Source organism: Amblyomma mixtum, chromosome 3 (assembly GCF_055824585.1).
Source record: "Amblyomma mixtum isolate Tamu chromosome 3, ASM5582458v1, whole genome shotgun sequence".
NCBI classification, from domain to species: domain Eukaryota; kingdom Metazoa; phylum Arthropoda; class Arachnida; order Ixodida; family Ixodidae; genus Amblyomma; species Amblyomma mixtum.
The window spans coordinates 151,677,574-151,693,419 of NC_143014.1; the positions used below are offsets into that span (position 1 = coordinate 151,677,574).

Consider the following 15,846-nt stretch of genomic DNA (forward strand, 5'->3'; position numbering starts at 1 on the left):
GAAACATTCTTAAATTTTGCATGAGGAAAGGCCATTAAACAACGGTAATAAATAAATAATTACGTTAATCTAGGGTGCTCGGTCGGCAACTGCGCTGCGCACGTTTGAAAAATGGGGCCTGCAGAATTTCGGACATTTCCGGCAGCTATCACGTTCACCAAGGCTGACTTCACCTTTCTTTTTTCCTCTGCTCAGAAGAGGCCAATCTGGTCAGCCTCAAGTTGGTTTGCAGCGAAGAGGTGGCGGATGATGCCAGCTAAATATCCGTTTATTGTTTCTGCGTTTCAACATTTAGGACGTTAAGTAGCAAAATGTCACGTTTTTTACCATGTCGCGCTTTGCCGCACTTACCTCTACTTACGAAATCAATAGAGATTCACACAAGAGGCGAAAATTCCTGCTCAGTGCCTTTCAACACTTCAAGCGGCATTATTCTCATGGACGCCCCGTTATATTACTCTACCTCCTTGCGTCATCCTTTGCGGGGAAATCTCTTCGCTGTAGCATAATACGCTTTCGCAAGTGCGCTTCCTGATATTTTCGCGACGTTTTCCATTTTCTCTATAAGCCTATAAAATAAATCAATAAATAAATATCTCTGACCTAGCAAAAAAAAGCCTGCAAGCTCCCTCCGACCCAACCTCCAAAATACGGACACTTTCTCCATATCTTCGGGAATGCACGCCCAGCCTTGTAAAACCGCCCCGAAGCTTCCACCCGTCGCGTTGGGCACTGAGGGTACGCGCGGCTGTTCCAGGCGTGCGCCTGCTTGGTCGGAAGGCTCGCAGCCAGCGGCCGCCGGCTGAAGGATTGGCGGCCCTATTTCGCGCTCGCGCGTCCGGCCGTTCGAAGCGGCGCCGCGCAGTCGTTCGGACGCAGTTGCAGCGCGGCGTCGTCACTGCCGCCGGCGCTACAAAATAGAATGCCGATGCCGTATTACGTATTAGCATTTCATATTTTTGAACGCTGCTTACCATAAATTCCGCGAAATGACCGTAAAACGCTCTCTTATGTACGCTATTGAGTCAAATTGCATTCGGAATGAAAAATTGGCCGCGCCGTTGTCGCCGACTCAGTGCGCTGCCGAAGGGTTTGGGCGAGGAAGAGGAGGAAGAGGGTGCCCAGGCCTTGCTCCTTGGTGCGGCTCCGGGTGGCGACGAGAGGGCGTCGATGGGGGCCTACTGCGTGGACCATAGGCCCGCGACGCGATGCGTGCCCGGCATGCTGGTCGCCAGAATGGCCAGCGTGAAGACTCGATCCAGGAAGACGCGCTTGTGCGGCCGTGCATTCAGTCGCGCGCCTCCAACTTCGCTAGTTTAAGCTGCCCTGCTGCGATGTGTATTTGATTTCAGGCCAATGCACGATGCTACTAGGATGAGCCATCCGCCTCAAGAGGACGCTCTCATCGGAGGGTCAGCCCAAAATTGACAGCGTGCTTCTCTTCAGCAAGGAGACAGAGAGAAACCCTTTGTTTAAAAGCAGAGATTTTCAAAATGAAAAAAAAATTCACTGACGTGCTACTCGGGGTGGGGAAGGAAATTGGGGATAGAAAAGCTGAAGGACAGAGGCGGGCAAAATATTTAAGAAGTAAAAATAAAAAAGTTCAATGAAAAAAATAAAAACAAATGGGCATTGAACTTGGGCTGAGTTGCATCAACGAGTAATGCTATGGGATCTTTAGCGGTGAAATGCAATGTCCTACAAAGGGGGTGACGATGTTCACTACATGAAGAATGAAGCGCGCGTAATGGTGCGACTGATGAGAAATTAGCGTTTGTGGAGTAGGTCAACGTCCTCTAAATAGGCAAACAAAAAGTTGATTGCACGTCTCTCGTTAAGAAAGCAGGCTAAGGGACCGAATACACAGTCCACTGCTAAAGGCACTTGGGTGAGTACGCACGTCCGTGGGCATACACTTAGCATTCGAACAGAATATGTTGTACTGTTTCTATTGAGGTGCAATTGACCCCATCCGGACTGTTCATTTGTCCTAAAAGGCACCGCAAGCTGTTTCTAAATACGGCGTTCAGAAGGAGATGACACAGTTTCCAGATGGCATAAACACTGGGTGGTAGTCTACATTTAAGATATGGGCCGAATGAGAAGAGAAATGGGTTGTGGTGTGACGGTGACTTCCGGAGCCGATTCTTTCCTTCATAAGCATATCATAGGGCATGTCTTTTGGCCAGTTGGGACGCATCCGATTTTGAGAAGAAAATCCTCCTGTGCTTTTGATGCTGTAGAAGATTGCGGGCCGCTTCACCTGCTTTATCGTTGGCTAGAAGGCCACAGTGAGCAGGCATACATTGTAATGTTGTATAGTGGCCTACGGCAGTAGCTAAATGATGTAGGTATGCAATGTCGTGAGAAAATAGCTAGTGATTGGTTCCTCAACAGGTTGGACAAGGTTTGTAGCACTGCTTTGGAGTCCGTGTAACTCACCCTTCGGCCAGAGGTATGGCGCAGTATAAAGAGACAGCTTCTTTAACTCCGTGAAGCTATGCTGTCGTCGAAGACGTGTTCCACTGCAGCCGATAGAAAGCATTTGACTTGTTGAGGGCACATAAAGGCCACAGGAGGAGGTCTGCTGAGAAACTGAGCTGCCGGTGAAGATGTGAGTGTCCCGTGAATATTCTGCTAAGTAGGCCAAAGTAGCTTGAAGTAGCGCCACCGTTGGCATGCGTCTCTTCGCATCCACACCTGGTAAAAACTGATCTTTAGAGGCGAGAGTGCCGGTATGCTTTCCTTGCGGGCGGTCATGCGTCCAGGAGAGAAGGTGAATTCGGGAATCGCTGACAGGTGCGGGAGGAGCACGGCAGTAGAAATCCGATGATGCTGCGCAGGGCGTCGTAGCGGTTCGCTGTACGGCAGCAGATCAGGAGATTGAATTGGCTGCATCGCTCGATGTAATTCGTCACGAACAGCATCCGAGATGGCTCCGACACTCGGGTGTTGCTGGACAGAGTGAAGCATCTGCAGCTACTCGCGCACGATGCTCTTTACAGCTTCATGGTGGGTCTCACTCTCGGTGCCGGGCAGCGACATGTGGACGTTCACAGCAGTTATATTCGCCGGACGGCCGTAATACACGAACATTTGGTGCAGGTCACGCTACATGCTTGTCGCTTCTTGAGAAAAAAAGACCAAAGTGCTTGGAGGGTCGCGCACAAGTCCGACGAACAGCTGCTCTTCGACCCCGCGCATAAGATGGCGCACCTTCTTCGCTTTCAACATTGGAGAACCTGCGCGGTTGTAGAGCCGCGTCATGTATTCCACGAGCATGGACACACTGTCATTCGGCCACTGCGCACTGGACTGCAGGCAAATTAAGCCTTCTCCTATCATTCGCTGCTGCCGATTGCTTTGAGAAACTTCCTCCAGAAATCTCGCCTGGTGGTGATTGTGCACTCGTGGTTTTCAAACTACATCTTGGCGGCGTCTTCCAGGACGAAATGGACATTCCGCGGATTGCGGTCTGTCTTCGTCCGGCATGTTCAACCTAGCGACCCGGTCGTAGCTGTCCAACCATTCCTCAACGTCTTCCAATTTGCCGCCTTGAAATGACCCAGGCATGCGAGGCGTATGAAGGAGCAGTAGTGGGGAACTCATAGGGTGCTGGATAGTCTGGTGAGAGGTCTGAACTCGGGATCCAAGCGTCGCAATTAGCGGCTTGTCTTGTAAACAAGTGTCGTGTCCACGGGGTATAGATGTGCGTTGGAAGCTCCGGGAGCTCGTTGTACATGAGGAAGTACCCAGCTGCTCCACTAAAATATCACCGAGAGCCGGCCGACCGTTAGAAGAACACGCAATCAGATCAGTAGCATGGCAGGCACAGCTCAGCCAACCAACGTACACTGTTAGCAAAAAAAAAACACCCAAAAGGGAGTAAATGGCTTGTCCTCTAACGCACACCCAAAAGGAGGTTTTTTTTACTCCATCATATGTATGGTGTTTTTTGTTTACTCCCTTATATAAGGGAGTTATTTTGGAGTATAAAGGGAGTTATTTTGGAGTGAAAAGGGAGTAAATTTTTTACTACCCAAAGAGATGGAGCCCAAAAATGGCGTCATGTTTATTTATCCTCATTCAGGCTCATTCTTACAGCCGTGACAGCGGCGGAAACGGGCAGCAGCTCTGCAAGCCGCCGGCAACCCAAATTGGGAAACTGCGCTGCCCTAATGTGACCCCGCGTCACGCATTCTTTCCGCCGTCTGCTAGCCCAGCGGCGGCGTACGCGGCAGGAGTCGTCTGCTTGTCGTCTCCTTTTGCTGTACGAGCTCGTTTCGTTGACCATGTTCGTAGATAAAGGGATGTAACATTATAATCAGTAGTTCAAAACTGAAAAGGAGACGCTGGGTAGTTTTCACAATCATGCACCACGCTATATTTGACCCAAAACCAGAGCAGAAAAGATGAAAATACACCTGATGGTAGTTTGGAATGGCAGTGTTTGCTTTCGTATTCACTTCACTAAGGCTTGGATTTTAAACATGGCTGAGGAAAAATGTGGAAAAAAAGGGGAAAAAGCAATGACCCTACAAAACCACAAAAAAATAACAAAGCGTGTGTAAACACGCAATAACACTTGATTTTTACACTCGTTATGAATTTAGATAACCCTTGTTTAGACATTTTTGTTTTATTTTTGTGATTCGGTTGGTTCTTTGCCGTTTCTTTGCAATTTCTCTCTTAGCTTCTGAGCTCGACACGTGCCTTTTACCGGGTCATGCCATGTTCTGGGCATTTTATTTGTCATCGTTTTTGTTTTCATGGTGTGTCAAGTCTGTGTGTTATGTTCTGCCCTTCTTCAAATAAAAGCCGCTAATTGATAACCAGCGTTCGTGGTATTCTGCTTCTTTGTGCGCCGTCCTCCGCCAACAAGATCATTTCACTACACCTGTGCATTCTAGAGCGAGCAGCGATTCAATTCACAGATAGAGTCGCCTTTTTTTGAACTTTTGTGGTCACCTTCAAACGTTGTTTCATAACTGAGCGAAAACGCTCTACAGCGGTAAAAAAAAAAAAAACTGGTGCATCACGAAACACTGCATGGCGAATATTCTCACGTCTCTACCAAACACTCAAAGTGTGCATAATTTCATGCACAACTAAAGCATTTGCTGATTCATTTATTCCTTGTGCATCTCTAAACTGGGGCCATCTTCGATCTTCGGTGGCAACAATTAGCCCACAATTATTTATAATTGGTTTCAAATAGTGCTCATTGATCTCTTCTACAAGAGTACTTTACGCTGTGTTGTATTGATTCTGTATTGTTCGATGCTTTCCAAACAGATAAGTATTATTAATACCATATTCTTCATGTTCTGTTTCTTATTACACTACATGCGGTGTACTATACGTGTTTTAAGTACTAACCCCCACTCCCCCTGTAATGTTTTAACCTGACGGCGCGAACAAATGAATAATAATATTTAGGGCAAGGTATGGCTATAATCTCTTCTAGCATGGCATGAAGTTCTTTTCAGCTTTATTAAATATATACTTTTCAGTCCCGGTTGTTTCGTGAAGGTACACTAAAAGTTTGTATCCGCAAGAACAACAGTTTCACCATGCCCGGTGCTACGGGTCTGTGTGCCTTCAGAAAGACGCAGCAAAGCCTTAGAACGCATACATAGTAAATACATGGGTGGTAGTTAGCTTGAAAGAAAATTGCAAGTAATAGATTAGTGAAGCGCGCGAAACTTGGGACCCACTTCGCCGTTGGCAAGAGAAAGCTTATTTAGACAATGCAACCATCTTTGAAGATTGTTAAGAGCACCCCTGTTGCTATACAATTATTTAAAGGGTGACTTCGAAGAAGTACACTGAGTACTCTCTGGCGTCCAGTGGAATTTATGATGCAAAATTATAGCACTTTATGAGAGCACTTTATATGAGCTTGCAAAGGAGCTAAAATGTCAAGTTGATTTATGTAGCGAGCAACTTATGCGCCGCGTTTCGTTTCTCAAGTGAAAAAGCAGTACGGCAGAAATCATATCGGAACTAAGATCACAGCGGTTTCGAACTACATGACACATTTAATGCGTTAGGTGATATCTGAAGAAACACCCACGTATAGGTTCAGGTCCGGAATTCGAACACCTCACCTTCTGTCGGACAATGGCCGCCATGCGTTTCCTGCACAGGTTGCACCGGTTGCTGTGCACGCGATTCATGTACTTCTCGAGGCAGCGTACGTGCGTCCAACGCACTGTGCCTGCAACACGGTGACATGCTGTTTAGAATCTGCCGCATAGCTATTAGCGACACAGTGCATATTGCGCAGCTTAAAAGTACTTAACACAGTGTGAATGAGATTGAGAGTATTTCCTTGCATTTGAATTTTGCTTGGTAATTTTATACTGTGAGGCTCTACAGCCCCTTAAACTGCGCGCACTCTCTTCCGGCCGGTTATATAGCTGCGTGCGGGTGCAGCGCAACTGCGCATGACCGAACCGTGCTCGCGAGATGTGGCATGTGATCCCTAAGGTATTGACTTGGTAAGGGAGCGAAGGCAGCGAGCCGGGGGGGATTCCGGCGGGAGCGCTGCTGGAGGGCGGTTATGCTTTCGGCTGCGAGCACGAGCCGTCGGGATGTGAAGTTGCCCAAATCTTTCGCTAGCATGCGTGACGGCCCCGTTTTCTGCGCCCCTGCACCTTAGGGCGGACAGAACTTGCGGAAAGGTGAAGATTAGGCTAGGGCTTGGTGACCCTCTGCTTAGACTTGGTGTTATCGCAGGTTAGCTCCTTTGAACGTGTAGGAGCACAGAAAAGGTGGCCGTCACGCACGCTAGTTAAATATTTGAGCTGCTGTCTTTGCCAAAGGTAACCACGCTGCCGCGAAGGCTGCAGAAGCAGGCGCTTGCCGGCGCTCGTCAGTGCCGAGGGGACAGCAGCTAACTTGGCACCCTCATTCTTGTTCTTTGGATGACAAAAATTAGGTGCGTATGATGCACGGGCTGCGCTTTCGCGTATTTTTCGGAGCACGGCTGTGCATAGGGAGGGCGATCAGTAAGCAACTGCCCTGAAGCGGATATAAGTCATGTTTTTCGCTGTATAATTATGCGTACTTACGACCGCTGCTCAAACGGATCAGCAAAATAACGCTTTTCGGAACGTTTGATGCATCCGTAAATTAAAGCAGGGTAACGGACCTCGAAATTTAAATATTCTTTTTGCGGGGCGCCTTGCGTACTGCCACTTTATGCGGCTCGAGTACAGAAATATCGGGAAGCTTGTCAGCCTTTTCAAGCCCATTTATCTCTATTTTATATTTGCAAACCGTCCCTTTTAGCCCCTTAGTTACGCTGTGTATAAACTGCGTATAAATCTGTGCAATGCTTGATTGTAATAATGTGTGGCATTTGGTTGTGGGAAAGTTTGTTCAAGAAAAAGATTGTGCTGAAGCCTTGCTTACGCTCAATCATTAGGCACACGTGATTGATTTTCTCAATACGCACAACCCTTTCTTTCTGGCCAACACTGTCGCACAAACCTAGCACATTCGTCCTAGAAACGAATAACCTGAGCTCACGGTGTCAACTGGTGCATCTTCAAGCAGTAGCACAAATGACAAGATAGCACTTTGTACGCCGATGTTAATCAGAGTAGGTGGCATGCAGCTGCTTTATGTAGCCGCAATAGCCTGACAAGTGACGTCATACAAAGCATGCTTTGATAGCAATGACAACATTCCTTACCCTATACAGTGTTTAGTTTGTTACTAGGGTCGGTAGAGGTATGGGGGCCTCGTTTAACGAGTGCTGCGTCGGAGCGGCGGTTGAGGTTCGGGTTGCCGTGTGGGTTCTGGTAGTGGTTGAGGATCTGGTAGCGGCTGAGGTATAGACACAGAGCCTGACTGGGCAAGGCCCGGGAGAGGACTCTGTTTTCGTGCCGCAGTGCTGCCATCGATTGCTGAGCCAAATACCTTCGGGTGGAGTTAAAGCAAGCTTGTTGCTCGGATCACACCGGTCAGGAATGGCAGGGTGGTCAGACGTCGTCGCCCTCTCCTGAAATGTACCCAATCGAAGGTCATCCGCATGAAGTTATCGTTCTTCCGTTCCCCGTACGAACCAAGTACGTGCCGGTGCTCAGCCGCGTGCAGATTGTCCCTACTATCCATTTTTCATCGGAAGGCCAGAGACCCTTCACCAGGACGCGGGCACCCTCTTCTAATTCTCGCCAGGATCCGCGGGTTTGGTTTTCTGACAGTTTTATACGATCCAGTTTGCTTCTCATTATTTCCTCTAAGACAGGGTGGAGCAGGCTCAGTCGCGTAAGAGGCGTCCGGGACAGGAACCTCTGTGCTGGTGTGTCCCCCGTTGGAGTGTTCCTGTACCTAAACAAAAACTGATCAATACGATTCTGCATGGTCATTGTCTACCCTTTCCGCTGCTCGTCCAGAATCTGCTTGAACAGGTCTTTTTTCACCGTTTGCACACAACGCTCCGCACTGCCATTCCAAGCAGGATGGTAAGGAGGCGATTTACTGTGGCGAACATTCCTACTCAGAAAACTCTCAAACTCTAGAGAAGAGAACTGCGGGCCATTGTCGCTGACTACCTCTTCCGGTAATCCGTGCGCGGCAAACACACCACGCAGTTTTTCCACAGTGTTGTCGTCGAGTTCATCGCTAGCACTTCCACCCACTTAGAATGTGCGTCCTCCAGCACAGGAAACAATTGTTGATCCCGGTACGCATAATGAAGATTCACTCTTTCCCACCTATGCGTGGCTCATCCCCAGGATAACAACGGAAGACTATGCTGCGTTTTACGACAACTGGCACGTGGCACACTCTTTCACCGCTTGTTCTATGTCCTGAGTTAATCTCATCCACCACACGTGGCTTCTCGATGACATCTTCATTCGGGTATTCCCGGGTGGACTTCGTGCAACATTGACAAAACTTTTGCACGCAGAGACATTGGCACCGCCACACGGTTTCCCCAGGTTACACAATCTTGCTCAACAGAAAGTTCGTGGTGGGGAACAAAATACGGTGCGAGCAGATCATCTGTGATGCTCGAAGGCCAACCGGTCTGTGTATATAAAAGCACCTTTGATAGAACCTTGTCCTCGCGCGTTTCCCGTTTGATTTCTTTAGCCGAGAGCGGTACTTCATCAAGCACGGAAAAAAAATGCACGCCATCAGATTCTTCACTTTGGGTTGTCAATGGCAGCTGTGACAGCGTGTCAACGTTTGCAATCTCGTTCCGATAAACCCATCGGTAGTTGTAGGCTGCCAGCAACAACATCCACCGTTGCACCCGAGCTGATGACATGACGGGTACAGGTTTTTCATGCCCTAAGAGACCTACTAAGGGCTGATGATCACTGTAGATGTAAAACTGCCGCCCGAACAAATACTTGTGGCATTTCTTTAGTCCGAAGACCACGGCAAGTGCTTCTTTTTCGATATGGACATAGCCTTGATCTGCTTTGCTGAGAGTTTTCGACGCGAAAGCGACCGGTCTTTTAACAGAACCTATTTTGTGGAACAGAATGGCCCCTACGCCGATGCGTCACAGACTAGCCCCAACTCCTTCCCTGGGTCGTAGTATGTTAGTACGGAGTACAGCGTCAGTCACCCTTTTGTTTTCTGGAAAATCCTTTCTGTTCAAGATGCCCATTTCCATCTCGTGTTATTACCATGTAGCTCATACAGGGGTTTCAGTTCTGCGACAGGTTTGGAAGAAACTTCCCACAGAAATTTATTAGCCCGAGGTATGACCGCAGTTCCAGTTTGTCACGAGGGCTTGGGGCTTCTTTGATTGCTTGTACTTTCTCTTCCGAAGGGCGCATTCCGTTGCCATCAATCACATGACCCAGGTAAGCAACTGACGTCTGAAAAAATTTTTTTTTCAGTTTAATTCCTCCTTTTTTATCTTTTTAACCCTTTAATTCGACTATTTCGCAGCTATCAGAACATCATCAGGTAGCAGGACACTTCTTCCAAGTCGCTCAGAACCTTATCCATTACTGCCGGAAAAATGGACGGAGCACTTGTCCCGTACGGAAGACGCGTGTATTTAAAGAAGCCGACATGCGTGTTTACCGTGACAAGTGCCTGGGAATCTGGGTGCAAGTTTAGCTGCTGGTAGGCTGCGGAAAGATACAGCACCGCGAAGTACTTGCACCCATGTAAAGTTGCAAATATGCCCCCCATTAACGGCAACGGATAATGGAAAGACTACTAACGGAGTCGCCCACTCACTCTGTTGGACTCGGAACTAGCAGTGCTGATTGTACCAAGCACTGCAACTCGTTTGCTACTGCCTCGCGTAACGCAAAGGGGACAGGTCGGTGTTTACAGAAGACAGGTGTACTTGAATCCTTCAACAGTAGCTTCACTGGAACGCTGTTTATTGATCCTAGGGCAGGCTCAAATACTTCTGCATATTTTTCCACTAAGGCAGCTACTTTGTCCACACTAATGCCGCACACGCTCATCCAGTCTAATTTCAAAGCTTCCTGCCAATCGCGACCCAACAACAAAGTCTCGCACCTTTGTGGAGTACGCACGATAATAAATACATTTGGTCATTATGCTCGACAGGGACATCTAACTTCCCGACAATGTTTAACGGAACGGCCCCGTAAGTTTTCAATTTGAGTCTGCCACTGCTTACAGGCAAGGCTGACCAGTACTTCTTATAATCGTTCTCTAGAAAAATGGAAACAGATGCACCTATATCAATTTGCGTTATAACGTTTCTACAGGCCACATAAACATTCACAGCGTAGCTACGGCGATTATTGTCACAAGAAAATACACTATGTAGTACAGGGTAGTCCTCACCCTCCATCACTGTTTCTCGGTCTGCACTCGCGTCCACGGCTCGCACGGAACGGAACGGTCCAGGGCAGGCCCTTGCCAAGTGCCCCACCCGCTTGCAGGCGCGGCAGCGGCATTTCCGGAACGGGCAGGCTGGTTCAGCGTGGGTGGATTCGCAACGGGGACAAGGGCGTCCGCAGAAATTTTTGCAGGGGGGAGCCCCATTGGTTGTTGGCGCCGGAGGGGGAGGGGGGGGGGGGGTATGTTCGTAGCAAAAAGGCACTATTTGCGGAGTAAATTTATTTATTTATATATAAATAAAAAATAAGTGAAATACACACATGAAAGAAAAATTACAAACAGCAAATTAAAGCGTGGCTAGGAGAGATACATTGGAGTTTATCAACGAAGAAACAATTAAAATTAATAAAAATGCAATAAGATACTGTCACTTCGTGAAGAAGAGTGCTCAGTCTTGCTGCATACGGGTTCTTGACTCACCCGGATTGATGACCAGCACAGAGCACAATATGTTCACAAACACGCAACTACAGTCACTCAGTCAGTCTTCCATGAACAGCAACTGTAGGCGCCTCGGATTTTTCTGGGCGAATTGCGTGATTACACAGGTGATAAATTCATTTCTGTGCTTCATTACACGTTCTCGGTGCACACTCATCATACACATTGATTGGAAATACGGTTGAACGCGTACGTTGAAAACAAAAGATGACAACGAAAACTGGTTTACAAGATAAATGCACGCTCGCAGCTTCATACACCTCGCTCCATCTTTCTCGCGCATCCGCACAGTCGAGCAACCGCACACACACTGCTCGCCGCTCGTCGTTTTCTCGTCCGCTGGTTGTTCTCAGCTTCGTTTACAACCGGCCACTAAAAACACCGAAGCACAAACACAGAGGCGCGCACTTTGGGGGTGAAAGGAACGCCGCGCGACTTCCGAGGGGAAGGGACACTCGCCACTCCGGTCGGAAAATTTGTTTTTGGGTTTCATGGGGTTCAGAGCCCCAAAACGACTCAGGCTATGAGGGTCGGAGTAGTACAGAGTTCCGGATAATGTCGACCACCTGGGTCTCTTTACCATGCACTGACATCGCACAGTACATGGGCGCTGTTGTGATTTGAGGCCCAGCCAGAGGTGACAGGCGAGCCAGGCAGGCGCCATCGGGCTGCGTTGACCAAAGGCGCTGGTTTTCGGAGAAGACGCAAGGAACGCTGGTGTGGGGGCGCCTCTGGAGACTGCGTCGCCGTGAACAAAAGCAACTGCTAATCCCCTTTGCCGAACATTCTGAAAGCGGTGCCTCTACCGAACTGCGCTCTCCCGTGGATCGCAGGAGACAGTGAGCGGCGGCGGCGCCAACTCATCGCCCACTTGACCCTGAACAGCCCGACAAAGCAGGGGTGGACACGGCTGATTTGTCCTTCCCTCCTGAAGAATTCATCGGTGGCCGGCGTACGAAAACAAGATGCCCTGTGCACTGTCTGCCTCCGTGTCGCTATCTCTCTAGAGATCAAAGAAACAGACACCCATCTCAAGACGGCTCGAAACACATGCTCGCCGGTGCCGCTCTATGTCTGCAACAGGTCGCCCTTCAGCAGAGCTAACGATGGCGTGGTTTGAAAACGGCGGAACGGCGCGCGCCCGGACGCGGCATTTCGCAGATGTGACCCAAAGCGTGGAAGCGGGGCTGCTTTTACCCTTTTGGCTGAGCGCACCCCCGCCCCTGGCGTGCGGCCATCAATCACGGTTCGAGTGAGTGATTTTCCAGGGGGGTGCAGCCGCCCCCCCTTGCCCCCCCCTCCGGACGCCCATGAACGGGGACAACCGCGAACTTCGCTTCGATACTGCGCTGGTTCCGCTAGTGCTGCCGTTTTGCCTCGTGCTCCCAATCCGGGCTTCCAACTCGCTGTGCCCCTTCTTAAAGCGTTCACGTCCTCCTGTTCGTTAGAACCTGTTTGAAATTTTTTCGTTTCTGCGCGGGCCAGTTCGACGCTTTTGGTAAAATCGCAGGCAGCTGCAAAAGTGCTTTTCTTGAAGAGCTCTGCTCTCGTAGTCGGGTCTGACAGGCCAGCTACAAAACGATCCCACAGTGCTTCGCCCAAATTCGCAGGTCGCGGCCAGCCTCTTCAGTTCAACAGTGAATGCTGCCACTGTCTCGTTCCCTTGTTGAGTTCGGGAATTAAAACGGAACCGCTCTGCTATTACCATCCGTTTTGGAGAGTAGTGCTCCTTGAGCACCTTCACCAGGTGATCGTTGTCTTTCTCTTCTGGCTTCACAGGAGCAAGCAAGTTTTTCAAGGTCCGATGAGTCTTCTTGCCATGGCAGTCACAAAAGTCGCTACTTTCAAGTCGTCGCTCACCTTGTTAGCTTGCAGGTAATGATGAAAATGCTCGACGTAGATCTCGAAGTCTTCGTCCTCGTCCTCGGTGAACTGGTCGAAGTGACCAAACGTAGCCATGCAGCTATCCGGCGCTCAGCTGCTCGCGCTGTCGTATCTTCAAGCAGTAGCACACATGAGGAGATAGCGCTTTGTACGGCGATGTTCATTCAGCCACTGGCTACTACGCAATGAACAGGGAAGGTGGCATGCAGCTGCTTTATGTAGCCGCAATAGCCTGACAAGTGACGTCATACAAAACATGCTTCAATAGCAATGAAACAACAAGAACTACCATCTGCTTTTGTGTTTTCCGCTTTTATCTGCCCACCCCCTTGATCGCTTGCTAGCCCATTGACGCACCGGGGCGTCAGCAACGCTTTAGAGGGCAATCGTTTCGTGCAACCCAAAGGCGTGGTAACAACCGAGCCTTTTTCTGCAATTTTGAATGATCCGGTTTTAGGATGTTCTGAAGGCTCAAACCGACTACTCACATGATTTCTCGAGTGACCCCCTCTAATATATATATTCCTTAGAAGCAGAGTACAAAACCAACTGGTAAGCTTTACTATCTGGCGTAACGCTCCCGGTAGCATTCGCACTGCTTTGCCGGTTCTCAGTAGTTCGCTTTGCTCTGCTGTCATGCATTCGCTGCGACGTAAGCCAGGAATAATGTTGTTTTAGAAGAATAAACCGGAGGAACTAACCGGAGGCGCTAGCAGGGACAGTTTGCAAATATGAAAGAGAGATAAGTTGGCTTGAAAGGTCTAATAAGATTACCCATATTTCTCTACGCGAGCCTCATAAAGTGGCAGTACGTAAGACGCCTCGACAAAAGCATATTTAAATTTCGAGGTCTGTTACCATGCTTTATTTTGACAGAAATTGAACGCGCAGAAAAGCGCTATTTTGCTGATCCGTTTCGGCAGCGATGCTCAGAACATAAGTTCGCATAATTATATAGCGAAAAACACGACTTATATCCGCTTCAGGGCAGTTCCCGAAAAGAGCGAACAGCAGCGCTGCTATCCTGAGCGCCCTCTCTCGGCACAACCGTGCTCCGAACACTTGAAAGCCTGTAGTCGGATACAACTTAAGTCTGCAGTGAAGCTCTGCCCACATTCCGCCTCTGCGCACAGAATTCCTCCGAGACGAAAAAGTAGTCCGCCGCTTAAACGTTTCTTGTTACCTAAACAAGAAGCTTATCACAACAAAAAAAATTATGAGCTCCAGAATTTTGATACGTGGATTGTTTGATGTAGTGAAACATTAAAAGGCTGATTTCGTTTACTGTTGCGATTGGCCAGCGGAGTAATAGAGGACGCCGCAGACCACGGCCCAGTGTTAGCAACTGCTGTTTTTTTTTTAAGTTCTATCCTACTATAGCCTGCACATCGTACGTGCCTAGTTTTTATCATCTAAAGAAGGAGAGTGAGGGTGCGAAGTTACATCAGCTGCTGTACCCTCGGAGCTGACGAGCACGGTCAAGCGGATGGACGCATGGATGGACGGACGGATGGATAGGAGCGCCCGCTTTGAAACAGGGTGGTGGCAATATAAAGCTGATGATGTCGCAATATTAGATAGCCTGGAACTAGGGTATGATGACTTCACTCGTTATATATCTCTAGAACTTACGTCTGTAAACGATGCGTGGGAGAGGTTTAAAACAGTGGTGTTTGACTCGATAAAGCGATTTGTTCCCATGCGCACTAAAAAAGTCAACAAAAGGAACCCATGGATTACACGAACGATTATTCATAAAAAGCGCCTCTTGAAACGTCTCAAGGCTAAAAAATCCACCTCTAAAACAACTCGCGAGTGTATTAATGTACTCTCTCAGGAGTTGAAAATGGAAATTATCCAAGCAAAGCACCTTTAATGAGTCAAACTCTAACTAGTTTTATCAAAACGGCTCCTGGAAAATTTTGGAGATTTGTTTCCAAGCCAAAATCTGGCATTGAATTTTTGACAAGCAAAGATAGAACTATCACTGATAGGACTGAAATGGCATGCCTCGTAAATGAATACTTTGAATCAGTTTTTACTTTGGATGACGGTACTACGCCCCAAACGGAATCTCTTGATATACAACCTTTACCTGAGCTTAAATTAAGTCATACCGGCATTTTCAATCTACTTCTCAAACTGGACGAAAAAAAATCCCCAGGTCCTGATGAAATTCCTAATGCTTATTTAAAGCGGTATGCAGAGTGGTGTTCCTTTTACCTCGCAGATGTTTTCCAGAAATCCCTTGAATCTGGTCAAGTACCTAATGACTGGAAACTGGCTAAGGTAATACCAATTCATAAACAAGGTCCCAAAGATGATGTCATGAATTACCGACCAATTTCCCTGACCAGTACATGTTGCAAAACGCTGGAGCATATTTTGACCAACCACTTGATGAAATTTGTGGAGGAAAACGGCATTCTGGGGATCAATCAGCACGGTTTTCGACGAGGGTACTCAACATCCACAATTCTGACTGAGCTTGTACATGAGATTGGTGAATTTATTGATGGAAAGGGGCAAATCGATATAGTTTTTATTGACTTCCGGAAAGCTTTCGATAGAATATCGCATAGAAAGCTGCTTATAAAACTGTCCTTTACCCTCGGCAACAATCAGCTAGTGAAATGGATAGAGGCATACCTATCACAAAGG

The 15,846-nt window shown here is 48.2% G+C and overlaps 1 protein-coding gene and 1 pseudogene across 1 annotated transcript in view; both read right to left on the minus strand.

The window, feature by feature from the left end:
• Positions 1–15,846, minus strand: part of LOC149352371 (uncharacterized) — a 79,981-nt gene that overhangs the window by 34,113 nt on the left and 30,022 nt on the right. Inside the window, exon 5 of the mRNA XM_089577148.1 lies at positions 6,111–6,220. Coding sequence (XP_089433274.1) covers positions 6,111–6,220 — 110 coding nt within the window. The remainder of the gene's footprint in view (positions 1–6,110; positions 6,221–15,846) is intronic.
• Positions 9,925–13,260, minus strand: LOC149352372 (uncharacterized; annotated as a pseudogene).